The 24,760-nt window shown below is 40.3% G+C and overlaps 1 protein-coding gene across 12 annotated transcripts in view; it reads left to right on the top strand.

Moving 5' to 3' along the window:
- Positions 1-24,760, top strand: part of PTPRM (protein tyrosine phosphatase receptor type M) — a 690,156-nt gene that overhangs the window by 406,954 nt on the left and 258,442 nt on the right. For all 12 annotated transcript variants that reach the window (XM_034762641.1, XM_034762634.1, XM_034762636.1 and 9 more), the window contains exons 10-11: positions 5,073-5,274; positions 11,980-12,082. In XM_034762641.1, the coding sequence (XP_034618532.1) occupies positions 5,073-5,274; positions 11,980-12,082 (305 nt within the window). The remainder of the gene's footprint in view (positions 1-5,072; positions 5,275-11,979; positions 12,083-24,760) is intronic.

Raw genomic sequence — 24,760 nt, 5'->3', positions numbered from 1 at the left:
AGCAGTGCTCGGGGGGGGGGGGGGGCTGTGCACTCCGGCGGATCAAAGCAAGTTCGATATAACATGGTTTCACCTATAACACGGCAAGATTTTTTTGGCTCCGGAGGAGGTAGAGGTGTATTACCTAGGCTGAAACGAAACACACTTTAAAATACTGTATTTCTTTGAGAAATTTGGCCATGTCTTGTACATTTACAGGAAACAATTCAAACATTAAAAGAAGAGCATAATTGGTATAAGATAATTAAAAATGAAAATGATGATTGAATTTATTAAAAATGCAGATATTTCTTTGAAAATGGTCCCAGTTAGAACACAAGCTGACAACACAAATAAAATCTAATGCAGGAGAAAATTACTGGAACCGAGGATGGCACTGGGTTACTATACCTGAGGATGCCACTTGCTAACCCTGTGAGATATATTGTTCTATTTAGTAATATAGATCAAATATTTGAATGATAGAAGGGTAGATCTTAGAGTGAATTCTTAAAAAGAAAAAAATGGAAGAGATAATAGTAGTGACAGTCATCATCACATTTATGTGGGACTCATTTCAGGAAGCCTATTGTAATAGAAACAAGCAGGTGCAATTTAAAAAAAAAATAAGCTAGCATTTTTTAATGCAAATTCAACAAAATTACATGTTGTTAGGTTTCTAAAAATTGCTGTTCTTCCTCATATGGAACCTTTGCCTGAATACCTTTCAGAAAAACTGACAAAGGACTGCACAGATTAAGCTGTCAGACAGTAATCATTGTTAAACCTCTTACCTGACCTTACTACTAAATTGGTATTGAAATGCTTAAGAGAGAGAGAGGAAGCGAAAGATACAGTAAAAGAAAAGAGTTAATTTGAATGCTAAGCTATTGATGCTGTTTTGCAGGCTGTTTTATTATGAAAGGTTATGATAATGTATGGCTTGGTTTTGGTAGAGCTAACTTTCATAATGTCGCAAACTAAACAATTACACATCTTCCTCAATGATCAGAATATTTTAATTGATACATATTTTAGAATCTTTGCTGATTTTACACCTGACTGGTACAGAAATATGTACAGTATTGTCAAACTTTCTGCCTAAAAACACACAGGCATAACCTTATTGCTGAGTAATTTGTGCCCCGTGGCATAGCTCTCTCCTTAATACATGCCTGTAACTTACATCAACTGTAGTAGGTGTTGCATAGGTGCGTTCATTGAAAGGAGAATAATAGACCAACTCTGCACTTGTAATGTTCATGGGAAATTTCAAGCTTCTGCATTTCTCAGAACAAACAAGCTTCTGCATTTCTCAAACAACTCAGAATTCTAACAATGAAAAAAAGAAATAGATCAAATAAAATATTAATACCTTTCCGTGCTTGGTGTTAATCAAAAGTGCAGTTACAGTGGGAATAGGATAAGCAACATAAATCAGATTAAATTAAGAAAAAGTAACTAAGTATAAATACTGATATCAGCAGTTTGATTCAGTGACACCAGGTCTTGCTCTTTCTGCAAATCCCGGTTAAGGTGGTGGACCTGATCAGGTGGCTGAATACAAACTACAACTCACCAGACACAATTGAAGACTCTTATTTGCTTGCCTGGGTCTAGTTCAGTGGCTCTCCAGCCTGTTGCTTATGAGACTGAGATGTGACACAAAGTGTTCTGTTCCTTAGAGGCACTCTGGATAACAGGGGAGCCTGATGTGGTGGTGAAGAAAGTTTTCTTAACCCACTTCTAGGGCAAAGAGAAAAAACACACAAAGTTATCTTCTTCTTAGATGCCAATGAGAGGGGAAGAGCGGAATTCCCACTATAAACAGCAGGACAGAGAGAAAATATAGCGTAGAGATGAATAAGATCTTCATGATTCATCAGGCTTTTATGCAGTTGTCTTCAAAAATACCGTAGAACCTCAGTTACGAACACCTCGGAAACTGAGGTTGTTCGTAACTCTGAACAAAACATTGTGGGTTATTTTTTCAGAAGTTTACAGCTGAACATTGACTTAATACACCTTTGAAACTTTATTATGCAGAAGAAAAATGCTGCTTTCCCTTTATTATTTTAGTAGTTTGTTTGACACAGAACTGTACTATATTTGCTTCTTTTATTTATTTATTTTTGGTCTCTGCTGCTGCCTGATCGGGTACTTCTGGTTCCAAACGAGGTGTGGGGTTAACTGGTCAGTTCGTAACTCTGGTGTTTGTAACTCTAAGGTTCTACTGTAAAACAAACCTGAATCTGCCTTTAAACTAGGTGAAACAATCTGCAGCTTCCAGGTAGCCACTTATGTTTTTGGTGGAGAAAACTGTGGAATGAAAATATCAAGGGTCCAGTTCACCACTAGTGTAATTAGGTGCAAATCCACTAATTTCAACACTGTTTGAAACTCAGAACCTCAGTGAGTAAGAGACAGAATTTGGAAGACAAAATGGTTCTAACATGTTGTGAGGGTTTATGCCCCTCGTTACAGGGCAGCACGGCCTAGTGGCCAGAATCCACAGAATTGCCCTTGGTCACAGGACAGCACAGCCTAATGGCCAGAGTCCATAGAAGTAGCCCTCATTGCAGGGCAGCACAGCCTAGTGGCCAGAATCCATAGAATAAGCCCTTGTTGCAGGGCGGCACGGCCTAGTGGCCAGAGTCCATAGACTTGCCCCTGGTTACAGGGCAGTAGGACCTTACTACTGGCTCCGCGGGGGGGTCCTACTGAAACACACTGAGGCTCACCGAGGGCAAGGTACCAGTCCATTACACACACACACCCGGCTCGCTTCCTACTGGCTTGGGAGTTGGGGTCTCCCACGAATCCCAAGGTTCTCTGGGGGTCTCCGGGTCCATTGCCTCCCCTGGTTTCTTCCGCAATAGGAGTTCATGCCGGCTTGTAGAAGCCTCCATTCCCAGCAACTTCAAGAGTGTTGGCTGGTCTTCCCCAGGAGCTTCCCAGTCAGGTCCTTCCCCAGCAGCCGCCAGCCCGGACTGAGCTGAATTCCCTTCTTTTATACTCCCAGAGCACTTGGAACATGCCCAGTACGAACGGGGCGGGACTTCCTCCGTCAGAGCTACTGGTCTGACACCGCTGGGGCTAGTGTGGGGTGGGGCTGCCTTGTCACACATGTGTAGACATGTCTACATAAAGCTCTTTTTATTTCCGCCTCATTTCCCACCATTGCCAACGTCAGTGCAGCAGTCCAGTTGGTGGCAATGAAAGGAGTGCTACCTGTATGCAGGATTCTAGCCAGCCCACCAACATTTTAAGCAAGGTTACCTAAACCTGGTAAGAGTGAAAAATTGCTGTCTCCTTTTTCCATGTTAACCTTCCCACTGCTGCTGCCATCTGTAAAGGTGCCCTGGTCTCAGCACTGTTGGGAGAATTTTCAGAAAAAAAAATCTTGAGTAGGTAAAGCTTTACTGAATGATAGCAGGAGTGTAATGTAAATACTGCGAGAACAAATGTATGCTTAGTTTCCTCAAGCAAATCACTTTTTGTTAAATGAACAAGTTGCTTATGAGCTGTGAAAGAGCTTGTGTTTTTGTAGTGCATTCTCCTGATAGCTAATCTAGTACAATAAACATAATTAATAGCTATAAGCTCTACCACAGGAGTCACAGAATCTGTGACCTCCTGTGTATTTTAAATAAAACTGGGCTGAGTCATTGGGAAATCCAGCTAAAACCCACCATATCTGGTGGCTCTACCACTCTCTCTGCCTCCCCACAGACTCCATGGGAGGAGGTTTTTTTTAGATCAGTCCTTGCTCAGGGAATTTCAGGAGACTAGATTAGTCCTAACGAAAGTGTAGCCAAGTTTTTTGGGGGGCACTAATACCTGTCCTCAGCATTTTATTGACACTAGACTAGATGTATTATGTAAAATTACATTTTTCACTGATTCAGAGATTTTAGGAAATTATAGATATTTAACTGCAGTAGGAAGGATTAGTATTGTACCTGAGTGAGTGCCAGTTCCCCATCTATAAAAATTTACATAATACCTCACAGAGATATTGTGAGCATAAATAAATTAAACATTGTGAAGTGATTTGTGAGCTACTGATGAAAAGAACTATATAAGGAATAATAATAATATTATTATGTACTGTATCTGTCATTCAGACCCTTGATTAATATACACAGCATACACTTTTTCTTCATGTTTCTAGCTAAATATTCCTTCAGATAAGTATAATAATGTTCTATAAATATAACAATGTCAATTTTCATTGTATATAATAGCAACGCTGGAGTTATGTATAAATCTACTTATTTAAAAGCAAAAAAGGGGGGAATCAATTTTACATTTTTTTTAATGAGTTCCTTGTTTTTAAATTATCCTGTTGTTGTAGCTCATAGATGTTAAGTTGCCAGTAGAAACACTGCACAGTACATTAATGTGAACTTGTATTGCTATTTTAATGAAAACAAGTAACAGTATTTGAAAGGAAGGAACGAAAAATGAGGGATATATTTTGCTGATATTTAACATTTTTTTCCCAAAATGGGAATCTGAGTTTCATGCAATGCAATCACAACCTGAAGAATTACAATGCAGCAATTATAAGACATGAGCTTCAGACTGAAGCATAAGTGTCACCCACTTTGTGAGGCATTCACTTAAAACTGCCCTTGTCATCTTGTGAGGCTAATCTTATTCAGTGCAAAGTGTAATTATATTCAGACAGCTTAGAAATGAGGCTACACCTTTGTCACTTGCGTATCTGTTTTTGCTTGTTGTGGTTTTTTGTTGTTTTTTGTTGTTGAAAACCAACAGTAATATGGTTTCAGAAAAATGACATTGTGAAAGCCAGCAACTTAAAGGTATTAACTTAAGCTTGAACCCATCCTTTACAGTTGTAATCTAGCTGCCTTTAAATCCCTGTATCTATAAAAGTAATAACTCATAACAGTTTTGGCTGAGTTCCTGTGTCCCTTCATTGGATTCAGGATTTGAGGAGTATAAGGGAGGAAGATTGCTTATCATAAAATGTCTGACAGTGCATACATCAGAAGGGTTTATGGGATAAAGATACAATCTTTGTCCATCTGCTCAAGATATTTTATAACTTTCTTATTCTTTTGCAGATCACCTACAAGGCTGTCAGTTCCTTTGACCCAGAAATAGATTTATCGAATCAAAGTGGGCGAGTTTTGAAGCTAGGAAACGAAACTCATTACCTTTTTTTTGGACTGTATCCTGGGACCACCTATTCTTTTACCATTAGAGCTAGCACAGCCAAAGGATTTGGACCTCCAATCACGAACCAATTCACAACTAAAATATCAGGTATTATATTAAAGTAATGACTATTTCTGTTTTCTTACTATGATAACCATTATTTTCTTTGTTATTCACCTCTCTTTTAATGCTTTACAGGCAATTTGTCAGAAAGATAAAATCAGTTTTCTTCCTTGAAAGCACCAGACAAACTGATATATGTTTATGTATTTGAATAATTTTCAGGTGCTTGAAGATCAGTTAGAACATACACAGTTTTTGAAGTACTGGTTCAGAACCATGCAACTTATCACCCAAGAAAACATGTGATTTATATGCCTTTGGAGTCAGTCCCAGCTGTTGCTTGTTGCAAAATTTTGCATAGGGTTTTTTGGACATGAATCTGAGACAGTTTCATTCAGAGCTCATTCAGCCTCAACGTGATTCTAAATTATTACAGTAACAGTGCTGGAAAATCTCTTTAATGTGGCATGAACAATTGAGAGTACAGCAGAAATGCTCCATGTCTAGCACTCGCTTAGGAAGTGTAGTGAATTGCCACGCTGCACACATTCCTAACAGGCATGTTGACTGAGGCAGATTTGAAACTGCATTAGACAAGAACATCAGGACCTGTGGTTTTCAGAGAGCAGGAAGACACAACTTCTCTAAAAGCCCATGCACAATCTCTTAAAGCCCCCAAAGACTCAGGAACATTTTATTCCCTTCGTTGATGGAATGCGATGTTACTGCATGCTCTAAAACACCTATATAATTGATGACAAAATGTGTTCCAAATCTGTAGTGGAGGTGTCCTTATACTCAGCTTCTCTACCATGTTTCTGGGAATTAAACTGACAGTCAGTAATGAACTTGAAGCATGGTCTCAGACCAATATTCACTCCTCAAAAATTCATTAGCTATCTTTCCCCCCAACATTCCTTTTTGGAAAATATAAAGCAAGCTAATATGTGTACAGTATGTTTCATCTTATGTCCCTGTTACTCCTATTCTCCCCGCATCTCATTGTAACTTTTCATCTTTGTGGTAGAATGAACAGGGAGCAATGCAAAAGCATTAATCAGAAGTACAGTAAGGAATTTATATTTGGGGAAGGGCAATAAATGCAAGTTGGGAATTTTTGTTATTACTGTACCTCGTAATTGTAGGGACAAATTCATTGGATGATTATCAGTTAAAAAGCCTTGAACATAATAAGCACTGGAATGTAAAGATTAGGGATCCAGTTCCCCCACACCACCTCCCATTGTCTGCAAGAAACCAATAGCACTGCTTGCATTGTAACATGTTACTCAATGTGAGTGAGGGTGGCAGAATCAGGCCCTATGAGAATAGAGAGAAAGAACAGAGTATTGGAAGAGGAGGAAAATCTAGAGAGTTAGGAACAGTACTGAAAGGTTAGGATAGTTATTCTCTTTTAAATGGTGGTGAATCACCATGTAACTCCCATTAACATGAATGGGAATTACACATATGCATTGAGGGTAAGATATGCCCCCATGAAGCTGCACCAGCTGGTTCCATGAGCACATCAGATCTCCCCACACCACCAGCAATCAGCAGGATTAGCCTCCCCCACCCCATCTAGGTAGGGTTAGGACTACCCCTGTTTTTTGGTGGGACACCAACAGAGAATGCCTATTCCTGGGATTTTCACAGGAACCCAAGGGACTTAGACACCCAGTCCCCGCTGAATTTTAAATAGGAGTTAAGCATCTATTTCCTTTAGGCTTCTTTAAAAATTCCAGCCTAAAGTAGTGTGGGAAGTGGGGATGATTCAGTAGGTGACACTCTTCCCTCTGAGTCAGTCCTACACCAGTGTTCCAGTGTGAGGTTAGAGGACGCTTTGTGCTGTCAGTACCCTTCTCTAGTGAGATGTAAAACCAAAGTGCTAAGATCTCCTAGGACTTTTTAAAATTATCCTGGCCAATTTCCAATGTGTGTAATTACATGTTAATCTCTTAAATCTCTACTGCATTTTCAGTAGAATAAGATATACTTAACTTCCTATCCTAATAGTGGTGTTATGCACTATTAAACAGTTGCCATGTTTCATCACAGAATTGGCTGTTTGTCAATGATGGAAAAAGTGATTCCTGTGTAAATTTGTGGTGTTTTAGGCAGCGCTGGTAGCACCACCTACTAAAGTTGCCTGACACTTCCCATTATAAGACCCTGTTTTCAGTTGCTTATAAATTTGCCAAACTTCAACTGAGCAGGCTAAAATGTTCCATGCTGTCTGACTCAGGCTGTTTTTTTTAATTATTTTTTATTTCAGCAAACATGGTTCAGCCATTTCCAGGAACAAAATTAGGAAATAATGCATTGTTTTGCTCAAGTTAAAGTTAAAAAATTCTGGCAACCACTGTGCTTAGTAAATTGAAATTTGGCAGGATGGGTGGACTTTGTGTCAAAGATGTGCCTTTTACTGTGAAAATCCCTCCACATTTGGCCCAAGTTATAAGCCTTTGAAAAATCACAGTTCATACATGCGCCATAGAGACTTGCTAAATTTAGCAATTAAAGTCTCTGAAGATTCTGTCCTCCATTGAGCATACTTGAGTCTGTCATAGTTCCTTGTGCTAACCAGACTGTGCGTTCCCAAGGAGTAGCTGAGCATGCTCCAGCCCAGGCTGTGGGGGTCTCAGAAAGACTTTCTGTGTAATGTCTGCACCCAGCTGCTCCAGGTTAGGGTGGAGCCAAGCACCAGAACTGAGAACAGGAAGCCTGTCTCCCCTGTGCTCTTGGTGACCACCCTACTGACATCCAGACAGCATGGAAGAGGAAACCATCTAATTTGAATGCAGAGGGGACAAAGCTGGAAGGGGGGGAGGGAAAGGAGTAGATTGGGATTAGGAGTCTGCTGAGACTGGGGCTGAGGGTGGGGGAAGAGAAACTAGGACTGGGCGTTGGGGAGATTGAGAGGCAGGGACTGGGACCAATGAGAGAACTGGTGGTAGGGGACCAAGAGAGGAACAATGAAATTAGACAAGGAGCTGGAGGGAGGAGAGAGTTTGGGACTGGTTGAGCAAGGAGACTGGTACTAGGACCAGTGTGTGTGGGGGGGGGCGGGGGATATTGGTGGTGAGGGGAGGACAGACACAAGGAACTGGGATGTGGCAGGAGAACTGGGACAAGAAGACCCGAGGAGCAGAGGGGAAGGGAAAGACTGGATGAGAGAGAAGCCCAGGGATGGAGTTTGGGAGCCTTTGAGTAGGAAGGGAGAAACAGATCTGACAAAGAGACAAGAAGGGGAAACTGGGACTGACTGGGAACAAGGAGTTAGGGCGGGCGGGGTGGAGGACTGGCCCTGGCTGTGCAAAGAGACAGACACTGGGTGTGGAGAAGAAAACAAACTGGAACTCGGGGAAATCGGAACACAGATGACGAGCTGGGAGGGGGAGTCTAGGACTGACTGGGCAAGGAGACGGGATGAGAAGCCTGAGGTGTGGCGGCTGGGGCTGGGGGGGCAAAGCGAATGGGACTGGGATACAGAGCTAGGAGTGTGGAAGTGATAAGACTTGGACACAGATAGGTTGGAGGGGAAGGGGAAGAAGGAGTGAAGCTTACGGGAAATGAGCTGAAGTCTATGCACACTCCCTTCCAGAGCCTGGAATGGAGCTGATGGTTCCTGAGTCTTCCCATTTCTCTGCTGTCAGCAATTATCTGTGAAAACCACTGGCAAAGTGTCCCATCCCCCTCTAGTGCTAGTCCACATAGAGGATGGCAACCTCCTACTGCTGTCAATTACTTCATTAGGTCAAGTAGCAGAGATCTGTGTGGACATCTGAGGGTTCCAACTCCGCTGAGAGGCCACATGGGAGACAGTATGATGCCACATGACGGAACTTCTGTTTTTTTTTTTTCAGTTTGCTTTTTTAAAACCTGGGAAATTACATGCATGACAAAACTATGCTAAAAGAACGTTAGTAAGGTTGCAAAGTCAAGCATTCAAAAGTTAGTAAATGCCAGAATTAAGGGATGCCTTTGCATCCTTAATCAGCCACCTTGTGTATATGCATTATGATATAGTCTATTTTTTGCACAAGACTCTTGTCTCATTCAGTGCACAGTTGGACCTGTTCTAGGGACGAATCAGATGGTGTAGTAATGGAGACTGTTACCTGTAAGACTCCTTATTTTTTGCAGAAGTTGGAAGGAGTGTAGTGAATGAGGTAAGGGATTGCAGGAAGAGAATGGCTGATCTCATGGTTAAGGCAGTTAAAGGTTGCCCTGGAGAACTCAATTCTATGTCTGACTCTGCCACAGAGTTCCTGCGTGAAGCTAGGCAAGTCACTTAGACCAAACTTTTCAGAAATGGTCACTAACTGTATGTTCCTCATTTTCTGGGTTCCTGACTTGAGACCTCGGGACGTTATTTGTGGAAGTGCTGAGCACTCATAACTGCAACTGAAATCAGTGGGAACTCTGCTTGAATATATAAAGTGCTATATAATACTAGGTACTCCGAAAATCTGGTCCTAGGTGTCTTCAACTGGGCACTCCAATTTAGTGGATACTTTTGTCCTTAATCTTCCTGGTCTCAGTGCTCCATCTGTAAAATGGAGATAATACCATCCTCTCACCTCACAGGCAGTAGCGTAGCTAGGGGGGAGCGGGGCAGCAGCCGCTCTCCCACTGAGCAGAAGTGGCGCCTTTTCAATTTCTTGGTGCCTTTTAATTTTTACTCACCCGGCAGCGCTCAGGGTCTTTGGCAGCACTTCGGTGGCGGGTCCTTCACTCACTCCAGGTGTGTTCGGCAGCAGTGAAGGACCCGCCGCCGAAATGCCACTGAAGACCCAGGAACGAGTGAAGGACCCACCGCCAAAGTGCCGCTGAAGACCCGGAGCACCGCCCCTTCAGTAAAAGGGCTGCCGGGTGAGTAAAAGCGCCGCAGCGGGTTTCGCCTTTTTTCATGATCACTCCCCCTGTTCATTCCACCTGGCTACGCCACTGCTCTCAGGACAGTTGTGAAGATAAATTAATTAACGTTTGTGAAACACTCAGATAGTATGGTGATGAACACCATGAAAAACCCATGGGGAAATTAATAAATTTGTCTTTGTGATGGTTTTGTGATGCTGTGGCCAAAAGAGCAAATGTGATCCTTCGATATATAAACGGGAATCTTGAGTTGCAGAAGAGAGATTATATTACCTCTGTATTTGGCAATGGTGCAACCACTACTGGAATGCTGTGTCCACAATTCAAGAAGGATATTGACAAATGGAAGAGAGTTCAGAGAAGAGCCATGAGAATGATTAAAGGATTGGAAAATGTCTTAAGTCTGGTCTACACTTGGGGGAGTGGGGGGGAGCGATCTAAGTTACACAACTTCAGCTATGTGAATAACGTAACTGAAGTTGACGAACTTAGATCTACTTATTGCGGTAAGTCGATGGCTGACGCTCCCCCGTCAACTCCGCCTGTGCCTCTCGCACAGGAGTACCAGAGTCAACGGGAGAGTTCTCGATTTATCACATCTAGACTAAACTAGACAAGATAAATCGACCCCCGCTGGATCGATCACTGCCCGTCGATCCACCTGGTAATATAGACAAGCCCTTAAAGTGATAGACTAAAGGAGCTCATTATGTTTAGTTTAGTAAAGAGGCAGTTAAGGGGTGACTTGATCACAGTCTGTAACTACCTACATGGGGAACAGAAATTTGATAATAGAAGGTTCTTCAATCTAGCACACAAAGTTATAACAAGATCCCAATGGCTAGAAGCGGGAGCAAGACAAATTCATACCTTAAACAAGGTACAATTTTTTAATTGGGTAATTAGCCAGTGGAACAATTTACCAATGGTTATGGTGGACTCTTCATCACCGGAATCATTTACATTAAGATTAGAAAATTTTTTTAAGATATGCAGTAGTTCACTCAAGAATTAATTCAGAGAAGTCCTGTGTTATGGAGAAAGTCAGACTAGAAATCACAATGGCCCCTTCTGGCCTTTTAACCTACGAATCAGTGAATAGTGTGCAGTAAATAAGGCTTAGGACCAAACGTTGAACAGTGAGGATAAAAGAAAATATTGAATAGCAATTGAACACTGTCCAACCTATGCACAGAATGATGCGAAGTCCTTAATGACAATTTAAAAAGTAACAACCACCACCTAACTAAGGGATTTAGGCACCAGTGTAGACAGTTTGCACCAGCACAGCTTACTCTGGTTTTAACTGGGATAAATTGCACTAATGCTAATCCTGTTACACTGTTGTAAATGGTGTCTACGCTAAGGATGGCCTCACTAGCTAGACGAATAGCTGAAACGTCCATGGTGACAAGATCTGAGGGTATCTCTGATGTCCATCCACCATACTTGTAGCAAGAAAGTTGGGCCTACATTTTCAAAAGTAATTGGTGATTTTTGCATGCTTCAATTTTTGGATGTTCAAATTGCCAACTAAAAAAAAGTTTTGACCTATGAAGACTGGGGTTCTCAGCACTCTCTGAGTGTCAGGCCCTTTGAAGGTATATCAAGTTGGGTATCCAAACTGACTAGTTGCTTTTTGAAAATGGCCATGAAGTGTGTTTTTTGTTTAGTTTTTATTGTAGTTCTGTGTTTTGTTTTTGTTTTTTCTGAAGTCATTTACTTAATTATCTATTATTTAACTTGTGATGTTGTGCTAGCTCTGTATTTTAAAGAGATCTTTATATGTGTCAAATCGATTTTTAAAATAAACTGTTAAAACAAACCTAGAAATAATTAGTCTATTTTGCCTCTTGTTTTTTCCCCCAGCACCATCTATGCCACCATATGAACAGGAAACACCTTTGAATCAAACTGACAGTACTGTGACAATCCTGCTGAAACCTGCACAGAGCAGAGGAGCTCCTGTCAGGTATAAGGGGGAAAAATCTTTACAAAATTAAAATTAAATCGATTAATTTCTTGAATGTGTTTTCTGGGGATTTTCTACACAGAAATCAGAGTCTAAATCCATGTCTGTATTAGTGTTAATTAAATTAAATAACTGAAGAAAATGAATGTGCTTTGATGTTGAGTGTTCGGGTATTGTTTAAAGGATTTGATCCAGATGCAAGTGGCTTGTTCTTTGAAGATAAGGAACAAAGCCACAGTGCTGTTATGTGGGTGGCTTCTCTACTTCTTTAAGGTAATTGCTTACTACAATGTTATGAGTTCAAGGACATAGCGTGCTTTTTATCCTGACTTGCTATGTTTTTATATCTGCTCTTTCTGTTTACCTCAGGATTTACTTACCACTATTTAAGACTTTTACTAAGTTAACTAATACAAAAAATGGATTATAAAATTAATAACATTTAACAGTTAGACCAGTTTGGCAGGAAGAGGAAAGAACACAGAAAAATCAATAGCTCAACCTTTTTTTATTTTCTCCAAGATTAGGCTCTTTACTTCTGAATTATCAGATAGATTCTAAAACAGTAAATCCTATTGTTACTGAAAGAAAGCATTTACATCCATAATTAAGAACTGTCAAGGCACTTTGATGATGTAGTTTTTGATAATTTTTGTCAGTTTCAGAAGTATATGAGTAAGGTTCTGATATATCCAGACATGAGTAAACTGAACTATTCCACTGCACATTATTATTTAATGTAGTATACAGCATGGTATCCTACCTTTAATTAGATTATTTTCTGTTTTCTGTAATATAACATTTAGTTTTGAATGGTTGAATCCAAAAGAAGGAAGGTGCAACCTTATTTACTGTTTAGATCTTTTTTGAATGAGACATTTTCTATTGGGAACTGTGGCAGGGCGCTGCAGGGGAAGCCCTGATCAGCTCCTGCCACTCCAGCCCCAATCATGGGAAATGGGTTGGGGCTGGGCCACTGGCTAAGACTGGCCTGGAAACTGGCCACACCTGCTAGCCTCGTTAACCGGGGCAAAAAGCTTGGGAGGAAGTGAGCCCAAGAAGGGGGGTGGAGACCAGGAGGGGGAGAGTAGGCTCCGAAGGCGCCAGGAGCCAGCTACCCTGTTGCCACTGAGGCCAGTGCTAGGACAAATCTATAAATAATTTGTAAATAGTTGGAGTCTGGTGGTGGGGACCGGACACAGGAATAAAGAGCACGGGTGTTGCACCAGCTTGAAGTGGTCCTGACTCATTGGGGAGCAGGGCCAGGAGGCTGAACCCAGCAGGGCGCAGTGAGCAGCCCCATTACAGGAACATGCAAAACAATTGAGAAAAAATGGAAAGCAATAAAATCAGATCTTATCTGAACTGGCCTGTTTTGCAGATTATACTAGAACTGGAATCACATAAATTTTCCCTCTTTCTAGCTTTCCTGTTTCAACCCATTTTATTAAATAACTTTGGTTCATCTCATCTTATTTCTCAGTGCTGTAGTACAGTCCTGAATATAAACATCGGGATTAAAATGGCACAAAGTAGTTATGTTACTGCATAAACACAAGCTTGTTAGACCGTAACTAAAGAACGGTTAAATTGCTTTTATCTAGCCTACTGAATTAAATACAGTTGACTCCTGGAAGTATCGATAAGTTGAAAATCTCACCCATAATAGAAAGGCACTAGTTGAGAGATTTTAAAATGCCAAGTAAGGGGATAAGTGGTTAGGGAAGTAGAAAGAGGGATTTAGAATAACATCAAACTACAGAGCCGCAGAATCAGATGAACACATGACAGCAAGTTTACAAAGCTCTTTTGCAACAGCACCTAAAATAAAATAGGTTTCAGAGTAGCAGCCGTGTTAGTCTGTATCCGCAAAAAGAAGAACAGGAGTACTTGTGGCACCTTAGAGACTAACAAATTTATTAGAGCATAAGCTTTCGTGGACTACAGCCCACTTCTTCGGATGCATATAGAATGGAACATATATTGAGGAGATATATATACACACATACAGAGAGCATAAATAGGTGGGAGTTGTCTTACCAACTCTGAGAGGCCAATTAATTAAGAGAAAAAAAACTTTTGAAGTGATAATCAAGATAGCCCAGTACAGACAGTTTGATAAGAAGTGTGAGCATACTTACAAGGGGAGATAGAATCAATGTTTGTAATGGCTCAGCCATTCCCAGTCCTTATTCAAACCGGAGTTGATTGTGTCTAGTTTGCATATCAATTCTAGCTCAGCAGTCTCTCCTTGGAGTCTGTTTTTGAAGTTTTTCTGTTGTAATATAGCCACCCGCAGGTCTGTCACTGAATGACCAGACAGGTTAAAGTGTTCTCCCACTGGTTTTTGAGTATTTTGATTCCTGATGTCAGATTTGTGTCCATTAATTCTTTTGCGTAGAGACTGTCCAGTTTGGCCAATGTACATGGCAGAGGGGCATTGCTGGCACATGATGGCATATATCACATTGGTAGATGTGCAGATGAACGAGCCCCTGATGGTATGGCTGATGTGATTAGGTCCTATGATGATGTCACTTGAATAGATATGTGGACAGAGTTGGCATCGGGCTTTGTTACAAGGATAGGTTCCTGGGTTAGTGGTTTTGTTCAGTGATGTGTGGTTGCTGGTGAGTATTTGCTTTAGGTTGGGGGGTTGTCTGTAAAATAAATAGGTGCATATGCCAAACCAGTAGTGTAAATGAGTGAAAGGGGGAATAAAAATTAAAGTGGGAATTTCTTTAATATTATTTAAAGTTTTATTGTGCGTTACACACTCAGATATATTGTCATTGCATTGTTTACAGAACATGTTCTGGGAATGGATTTTATTTTTTTAATCTATATTAATCGGGTGTTGAAAATTCAGCTATACTTCATGTATGCACTTCACTAAGTAAGATGGTTGTCTATTGATTCTGTTATAACCACCCTGCTTCATTAATGCAGATTCTTGGAATTGCACTAAACTTTTTAGTGTAAATTCTAGTTGTCATTTTATTGATCAACACATCAGCTGCATCACATACAATTATTTAATTCCTGCAGTGGGTAGGGAAAGTACAGAATCTAGTATTCAAGTCACTGATGTTAATACTTGAGGTAACTAAGAGCTTTGGTTTCTTTTCCATGATTAAATATTTTTCTTTAGTGAAATATAAAAAGCTTATTTTTTTTACCTTGTTTAGAATCCCCTCACCCATGTTCACAATATCAAAAGAAATGCTTATTGTTTAGCAGTTAAAGGACATTTCAAAAAGTAGACTTTGTAGACATGTTAAAGAGCCCTATTTGCCACTGTAAAGTTCATGTTAATCAAGGAAACCGAGCTGTACATCAGTTTTTAAAAAATCACACAATTTAACATTGTTAAAATATATTTTAACAGTTATAATACAGTAAATTATTATACAGGTTGGTTGTTTTGTCTTCTGTTTTGCATTTGCGTGTTTTATGGCTGTTACTTTGTTTATTTCCAGCTAATTATTTTTTAGTTATACACCTCTAGCCCGTTATAACACGACCCGATATAACACAAATTCGGATATAACGCAGTAAAGCAGTGCTCCTACACTTTCTGTTATAAACCATTCTTGTGATCTTTTTTGGAGATGTCTAATACCTCCATCATTGGCAAAAGGCCTTTGAAATTTGGCAAGGAGAAATACCCCAGGCTAAAGATGTGCCTTTTGTTTGTCCTATAAAATTCCATTCAGGTTAGCTGAGTTATAAACTGTTAAATATCACCATTTACCTTCTCTCACTTGTGTCATCAGCAAAATATTGTCAGCATGCAAAAAATAAACATAAACAAAACCCACTAACCTGAACGTGAACATTGTAAAGATTTGGGACCATGCCACCACCAAAGCATCAGCACAAACTGCACTGGGAATACCTGGCAGCTGCCAGAGCAGCTATAGTGGCAGACTTGGGGAAAGAAAAGACTAAGCGGAAGAGAAAGCCAGGACAGACTGAGCTCCTCCCCACCATCTGACCACACTTTCTGGAGCCAGTATATGGCCCTAGCAAGTCGTCATCTTTCTGGGATGATTACATGGGACATGAGCTTTTTCAACTCAAAAGGGGGGAGGGGGGAACAAGAAGTGATATACAAAAAAGCCATGTTAACATAAAGTTATTTCAGTTGCAAAGTCAAGCATTTGCAAGTTAGAAAATGGCAGAATTAAGGTTACTGGTACAACCTTTGGCACGAGCATTATGATACAGTCTTCAGTTTTACGATCGCATACCATTTTTTCCAAAGGGACCCTGCATTATTCACAATACACAGGGTGGACACACAAGGGAGCAGAGTGAGGTTTATGGGGAAGTGTAAAACTGTCGTTTCCTGCCTTTGCAGCCCTTGTCTTTGCAGCCTTCCTAACGTTCTTTTAACATAGCTTTTTTGTGTGTAATTTACATTATATTTCAGTCTGAACAAAAGTTCACAGCAAAGGCTTTCCATTCAGAACTTTAGTTGCCATTGAAAAATCCCAAAGATGTGCCAAAATATAAATTGTCCAGATCAGCAGCATAATTCTCCCCATATAAATTGTCCACCACCCTACTACAAGTTTTCTAATATAGGACCATTGTAGCACCTTTTAATGAGGGGAAAGTGACATAAAATCTTAGGGCCAGATTCTGCGTGGCTCTTATGAGAGGTTTACGGTATGGGGGAACCCCTTTTTGCACCCCCTGCCAGTCCACTCAGAATTACAGCTTGTTCAGAGCACAGTGGCTGCTCTATATTTACTACCGGGAAGTACAACGTTCCTTGGAGGTGATAAAAAGGAGAATCCCCTACATACACACTGGCAAGCACAATAGGCTGGCCAAATGTATAGAAGTAAATAGCAACACACAGAGCAGTTGGGCCGCAGCCACTCTGTACCCAGAAGGTATTCTGGCTCCTCATGGCAGAGAGCATCTTAGTTCTCCCTTTGGAGTGATGGAGCTCCGCCCTAGCCCTTGTGTAGGGCTGTGCCTAAAGGGCACTGTGGACCCCCGAAAGAAGGGGAGAGAGCGACACCGAGGTCCAGCTTTACATGAAGTGAGGTCAGAGAGCAGGATGCAGTTTCATGCATGATTTGTGTATGCAGATACCACAAGTGTGAGCACAAACTCAGGGTCCAGGCGCATAAGCATTTAGACATTTGAATACTGAAGCACATAGTCAGAGGCCATGTTTCCACATACAGTTGCCCAGTTTATATGCAAAAGTGTGGTAGTAATAGCACATGCATAAGAAGGCATCCAAATGAATGCAGATTTAACTCTGACCTTTGGCCCTTTACAAGCTTATCTTTGCTACCTTTACTGATTTATTTATTTGTAATGTCCCACCATTCTCACAGCTGGCAGTGTATGAGTGTTAGTGCAATGGTGATAGATCTCTTAAAAATGCTATTATAGACATAGATGAAGAGGGAAAGACATAGACCCAGGGAGGGAGAGATATAGACACCTAAGGAAAACAACTGGTAGTCTCTATAAGGTCTTCCTATTAATATGAAAAGCACATTTCTGCCTTTTACAAAGCGCATTGAAAAACATTTTAGATATCAATTGACAGATAATAGTTATGATTATGTTAAAATACTACTACTAAATTACTAAAATTCTGAAATACAGTATTTTAAAAATGCTATATGCTGAACATACAGTAAGACTCTGCAGTCTAACTGGCATCAAGTGAGTTTGATTTTCTTGTAGAAATGTCTGTTCTCTATTTGCCTATCACAACCTTCCCTGCTGTTTGTATTTTATTTAGAATGCATAATGTAAGAGTTTGTAAAGGTGTGTAATTGAATGCTGGTCTGTGGGCTCAGCTCCTGCTACCTGCCATTGTCTGCAAACTGTATTTCCAAATAATAGTTTTACAACCTGTAAGTCAGCCAACAAGCTTGCTTGAGCAAGTTTGAGATAGAGAAATGATGGAGCTTTATTGATGCTCATCATTGGCACTTCTTTCTGGCAAACAAGTATTCTTATTTACAGCTGAAAGGTCAATCTCAGTTTAATTGAGGGAGCAGTGCAATAATTGCTTATGCTGTAAAAATGTTGTAATCCTTTTTTGTTATACTCTAGAACTTGCTTTGAATTTTTACTGTGACTGGAATTAGAATTTTTGGTCCAAGTTGCTTAGATGCTTTTACAGAAGTTCATGTGTTACGCTGGCTTGTTTTGAAATTTGCTTGATCTTTTTACTGCAGCTAGTCCCAGGATCCCTTGACAAATGAGACTTTGATTCCTTAACTCCTACAGGCAGGGCCAAGTGTCACTAACAACTCCACAGATAATGGTACCTGTCATATATTAACATGATTATTAAAACTTAATCTATAACAATTAAAATAAGATAGATCTTAAGCAACTCCAGTGTTAGAACAGGATGGGTAAAGTACATCTTAAATCTAATCAGATAACTTTTCTGTTTCATATAGACCTATGAAAAGTCAGAGGGGAGGGCAAACCCAGGGTTGGGGCATGGGGACTGCTCCCCTTCCCCGATAGTAAATGATGCTCCTTTGGTTTGTTGTCTCTTGAGTGTTAAAGGGAGTAAAAGGTGATAAAAACATGCTTTGTCCATTATAGTGAGCAGATCAGTCTCTGAATATATACACACAGCAGTGCCAGCTTTACAGTTGCTCTTCAGAATAGGACCACGCTTTAAGCACTGAGTCATTACAGCCCACATTTTTAAAAGTGCACACTCACTTCTGTGCCTGCCTGACTTCCATGCACGTAATAGTCAGTGCATGCACACAAGTCCACTGTTCAAAAAACATAGTAGAAAGATGCTGTTGCGCTGTGTTCCTGCGTTTGTCGAAGTAAAGCAGGGCTTTGTTTTGTTTTTTACTATATTATCTGTAAGGATAAGGCTGTATATTTCAGGTATTCCTAAGTAGCTGGTGAACAGGATTGCATGGGAATGTATCTTTCAACACTGTTTCTTATTTGTTTGTTTTTTCCCCTTTTTGAAGAGATTTATCACACTGTTTGTAACATCAAACTTGTTGTTCTTGTTTTGTTTATTAATGTTACCATGGCCCAATTCAGAATTAATGCCACGTTGAGCTTAGAACTGTCAGACATATAGAGTGATATGATCCTTGTCTTGAGCAGCTTTCAGTCTGTTAGTGTTACTATATAATATACATGCGCCCTTTTCCCAGTTGAGCAGTGGGATTTTGCACAGTGTGGTTTATGTCCCACGGAAGCCATCTTTTCCATAAAAACAATGGTAGCCAAGAAAATTAACTTACTCTTTACCATGCAATTATTGTTACCCAATGATAGGAAGAAATAACCTGGGTCACTATTTAATTTTGTTACCCACAACTATTTTTCTTTGTTTTCAACAAATTTTCCTCAAGAGGTTAACTTCACCACGGTTTGAATCTCATTAGTTTTTCTCCTCTCAAGGGTCACATTCCAAAGTGAGGTGAGGTCCCAAGTGAAAGGAATAGAATAGTTTCTAGTGAGCATTGATCTACTTCACAGAATCATTAGTTGGCTCAACCTAGTCAGTTATATTTGGAAGTCATAGCAGGCTAGGCACTGAGAAGCTAGCGGTGTTGCCCATCAAGTCCAATATGCATTGACAGTATTGTGTAGAGATGTTCTTTCATCTTGTTTGGCTCTTGCAGACTCACATAGTTAGTTTTCATGAACATTAACATTCACTGACCATTTTAAAATGAAGAAAGAGAAAAGTTTTATTGCAGTGATTGTGACTTAAAGCAAATGCATTCTACTACATTGTGTACTCTGAGATTATCTGACAAAATGTCTACGTACATTCCAAATGTTAAGATAATTTTAAAATACATTTCATAGTAAAAGTAGATCAAGTGACTGAGAAAAACCTTGGCAACAGATTCACATGGCCCATGGCCATTTTCACCATTAGGCCCAAAATCTTGTGTGATTTTCTTAGTTTCAGGTTCTATTACAAAAGCCCAGCGCTAATAATTACTGAGTATTAGGCTGAATTTCCTATAGGTATTTGTCCTTCTACAATGGCACATTTTTATACTGCAGTAGACCCTGGACTTTGTCTTCTACAAATAATTGTTAAGTGTTTATTTAGTTTTTCATTAGTGATAGAGTGCCGTGTTTGTGAGTAGAGTGCTCACAGAGTTTGCTGGACTTATAACCTTGGCATCAGCCAGGCACAGCACAAGTCTTCCCTGATCATGGGCTGAGCTCAGATTGTCAGTTCCAGGCCTGAATCTCTTGACTAGAAAATATCACCCATGCGTAACTGTGCGAGTTTCTGTGATATGTTCAAAAGGATATTAAAATATGGCCACCAAACACCTATTTGCTTATGAATCTGACAGGTTCTTTCCCTCAGGAGAGCCCCATTTCTAAATGAGAATAAGGTTGACGGGCAGTGCCCAGCATCAGTATGTAAAGCTTGGTTCAGGCTTTTTGGCGTGCATATAGATCTAGATGATGGCAGTTAGCCGTGGACCCGCACTGAGGGCAATGCAGATTCACATCACTACATCGCTCCAGGGAAGTTACAAAGGTATTGTGCCTCCTGTGTTTAGGGGAGGGTGCACACTTCTTCATCTCTTTGGAGGCTGGTATGAATAAACCAATCACACCGCCTTTTATTCAACTGCTAGGAGCTGTCTCCATAGATCCATACGTTCCCAGGTCAGAAGAGGCCATTGTGATCAACTAGTCTGATCTTCGGTATAACACAGGCCATTGAACTTCCCCAAAATAATTTCTTGAACATACATTTAAAAAAAAATTATTTAATCTTAATTTAAAATTTGTCAGTGATGGAGAATTCACTATGACTCTTGGTAAATTGTTCCAATGGTTAATTACTCTCACTGTCTTGCAGAGATCTTGTGGAAAGAATATGGCATCATGTAATTAAAATTAAAGATTGAATCATAACACAAACATGTAAGGAGGCAGAATTAAGGTTGCAGGAGCAAATTAAATTCTGGCATTTCATCACTTTTAACCTAAAAAACATTATTTCATATAATTGTTTTGTATTAAAGTAGCATCTTGAGCAGACATTCCAAGCAAACAAGTCAGTGTCCTCATTTGATCACAAGTAAAATTAGGAAGAAGAGGAGAAACTCTATGTGAAGGGAGAAAAAATTAGCGATTAATGTGCTCCCAATGAAACATTACCATTGTATGTTGAATAATGTTTCATTTTGCTGAACATTAATATGAAAAACTTTCTTTTCACAGTACTGTTCATTTAAGCAGGTGGAGAAATCAATGGCATTTCCAAGTGTCCTGACAGTAAAACATTGCTAAGTAAGAGCTAATCTGCAAAACCAGCTTACATTAAATGACATAAAGAAACATTACAGCCACTTACTGAGCTGTACGACTGACAGCATGTACTATTTAGAAAGGAGCAATAGAAATGCTTCATCTTAACATAGATGCTGAGAATGGTAAGATAGATGTCTAAGGCACTATAGAAGTGTTGAATTTGGGAAGAGATTACTGTGGAGATATATGATGGGGGTAAAGGGATTAACTACATTCTAACCTTTAGAGTAAAAACTGTTTTCAGGATTAGCATTACAGGGCAGTAGCAGCACAAGGTTACAACCTCATCTGTATTTAACAGCTGTTTTGATCCTAAATTATGCACAAGCTCACATCTAGCTGGGAAGAGCTGTAAGGGGTCATGCTGGCAGAAACACCTCTGCTCCTCCTGTGTTCCTGCCTGCAGAGAAGGAATACAAAGTCAGCAATAACTTACCACAGCAGACATGCGAGTCTGAGGAAGGAGACAATGCCTCAAAGATCAGCTGTTCTCCTGGACCTGCTTATCTCATTCCATGCTGCTGGACAGTGCCCTGCAGAATCTCCACAGAGGAGCATTGTTAGACTCAAACGAAAGGGGAATGATGCCACAGAGATGCCCCAATCTCCTATTCCGGTTTCCTGAGCTGGGATCCACTGGCTCCCCATACTCTCTACTTGTGGAAACAGAGACTATGATATGGCCCTAAGTTGAATAGAGGGGAAGCTGTGAATATGTGTACACTGCAGTTAAACACAGGTGGGCTGGCCCATGTCATCTGACTTGGACTTGTGGGGCTATAAAACTGTAGTGTAGACATCTGGGATTGGGCTGGAGCAAGCAAGTCCCTTTTTTCTATGTTACAGCACAGCATAGCAAATTAGAGAACAGCCTTGAAGGGGGGTGGGAGGTTTGTGAGAAGTGTTCCTTCTCTACTCATGGCCTGCTAATTCTGATGCATCTGGTTATTTAATTCTTCTGCCTAATTTGAGAAGAACTCTCCAGCATAAATGTGGAATGGCAAATAGGCTCAGTGCTCCAGTGTTAACATTACATTTGAAAATCTATTAGCAAGGCTCCTGCTTTTGAAATTATTTCTCCATTTCTTTATGGTACGCAAGGAGTTTGGTCCATCTGCATGTGCATTATTTTGCATTTACATGTATGTCTTAATAACTGCCTTCTGCTTAAACATGATGTGTCCAATTTCCCATAGCTATAGGTTTGGGTGTTGTAGCATTTGCAAAGCTTCCGTATCTCATGTGCCTTTCCCAAAGCACAGTTGCATCACTGTAATAGTTTTAGTTGTTGAAAAGCACAGAAGTAAAGCAGCAGTTACTAAAGTCTGTTTCTTATAGGTTGCACATTCTGAGTATAATGGAGATACATCAGATATTAATACTTGTTCTTCGTGGCATTCACCCATGAAAGCTTATGCTCCAATACTTCTGTTAGTCTTAAAGGTGCCTCAGGACCCTCTGTTGCTTTTTACAGATTCAGACTAACACAGCTACCCCTCTGATACTTGTTCTTCTATAGTAACTTTCATCAAAAGGTCTAAAAAACATGTTGTTTGAGAAACAGTACCATCAGTTCATCTTGATGGGTGGTATCCCATCTCTTACTGTGTCTACTACCAGAAAGGTGGGGAAACAAAAAAAAAAAACCTATAATGCAACCGGTCACTTATGCATGATCTGGGACTGAAGATACTTCCTGTTTCCCTAAGACCATCACTTTATTTCTTAAACCACAATTTGCACTGCCACAGATTTTGTTTGCAGTCTTCAAATGATCCAACCCCTTCCCAAATCCAGCCATAATATGTAATTATTTGACCTCGAGATTTCAGGGTGAATTCCTTAAACTGATTACAGCGTAAAGTGGTATTTCCTAGAGATGTGTATAGATCTCAAAATTAATTATCCTGGAGGTTTGGATGTGTGACCAGGCACATTCATCCTATTTAGATTAATGAAAAAAGAGAGCCTCACAGCTGATTGCTGGAACTTATCCTCTGTTCTCTTAGTAGACCCTGAATGCTTTTTCTCTTCCTACAGTTGGAGGGGAGGAAAAGTGAGTCCTTGTCTAGTCCCTTCTATCCCCCACATTGTGGAGGTAGGGGGACAGCATTGAAGAAAGAAGACCTGATGGGGTCCTTCTCCCTCTTCTCTAGCTTCTGTAGTTGGAAGGAGGTGGAAAGAGGCTGATCACCTGAATGACACTGACTCTTTTTTGTTAGGAAATGCACTGGCTGCACTATTCAGGCTGAGCTAATGGAATTTCATGTAGTCTATTCAGCAATGGATCTCATGGTCTGAAGTTGTCCCTGGGCCTCCTTGGGCATGAAAAGTAGTCAAACTGACTGCCCCATCTTGTGAATGTTGGCAAACATTTGAGAGTTCAGAACAGCACCACTGTGTCATAAATTTGTGTGACCGTTTGTTTTGTTTTTCCTTTTGTGTCTTCTGAATGATCTGCACTTTAATATAACTGAGCATTCATGGTCTCCTTTTGTGAGACAGAATAAAAAGAAAGAACCGATCAGTTTCCACCAGGCTTTCAGTGATTTGAATACTTCATTCAAGTCCTCTACCTCAGTTCCTTTCCAGGCTAATAATCCTAGCTGTTGCTTTTTTGTTTCTTTTGGTTAACCAGTTTTTAATTTACAACAAGACTTTGCCCCTTACTCCATAGTTGTTGGTTGTTTTGTAAATTGGTCTTGGCAACCTGAAAACTTGTGAGTTAAACAGTGTCATGTTGGCTGATAAAGCACTTTGCTTGCCGTAACCATGGTGCATTTTTCTACTTGTATTTATACACTTGCCTTTTTTCTTCTCCTTTAAAAGGGAAGTTAAGCAAAGAGCATAAAGCTGATTAGAAAGCTTTGGATTGCTCTTTGGATTGTTGTAAGTGTCACAAATGTAAATTCATGACAAACATATTTTTTGGCTTGGTTCCTATAATTACTGCCACAGTTTCAGCAAATCTCATTGAAATTGAAAGCATTGTTAAAACCCTGAAGTGTCAAGTATTCATTTTTCTGAAAAGAAAAATCTTACTTTATCACATAATGACACATTTCAGCTTGCAATAGTAGGTAAGATCACATGGCTCTCATGATTAGGACCCTACCAAATTCACGGCCATGAAAAACACACCACGGACTGTGAAATCTGGTCTCTTGCGTGCTTTTACCCTATACTATACAGATTTCACAGGGGAGACCATCGTTTCTCAAATTGGGGGTCCTGACCCAAAAGGGAGTTGCAGAGCCTTGGCAAGATTATTTTAGGGGGGTCATGGTATTGCCACCCTTAGTTCTTCACTGCCTTCAGAGCTGGGAGGCCAGAGAGTGGCTGCTGTTGGCCAGT

The sequence above is a fragment of the Trachemys scripta genome, chromosome 2 (genome assembly GCF_013100865.1).
Source record: "Trachemys scripta elegans isolate TJP31775 chromosome 2, CAS_Tse_1.0, whole genome shotgun sequence".
NCBI lineage: Eukaryota > Metazoa > Chordata > Testudines > Emydidae > Trachemys > Trachemys scripta.
This window is presented reverse-complemented; position numbering and strand designations above follow the sequence as displayed.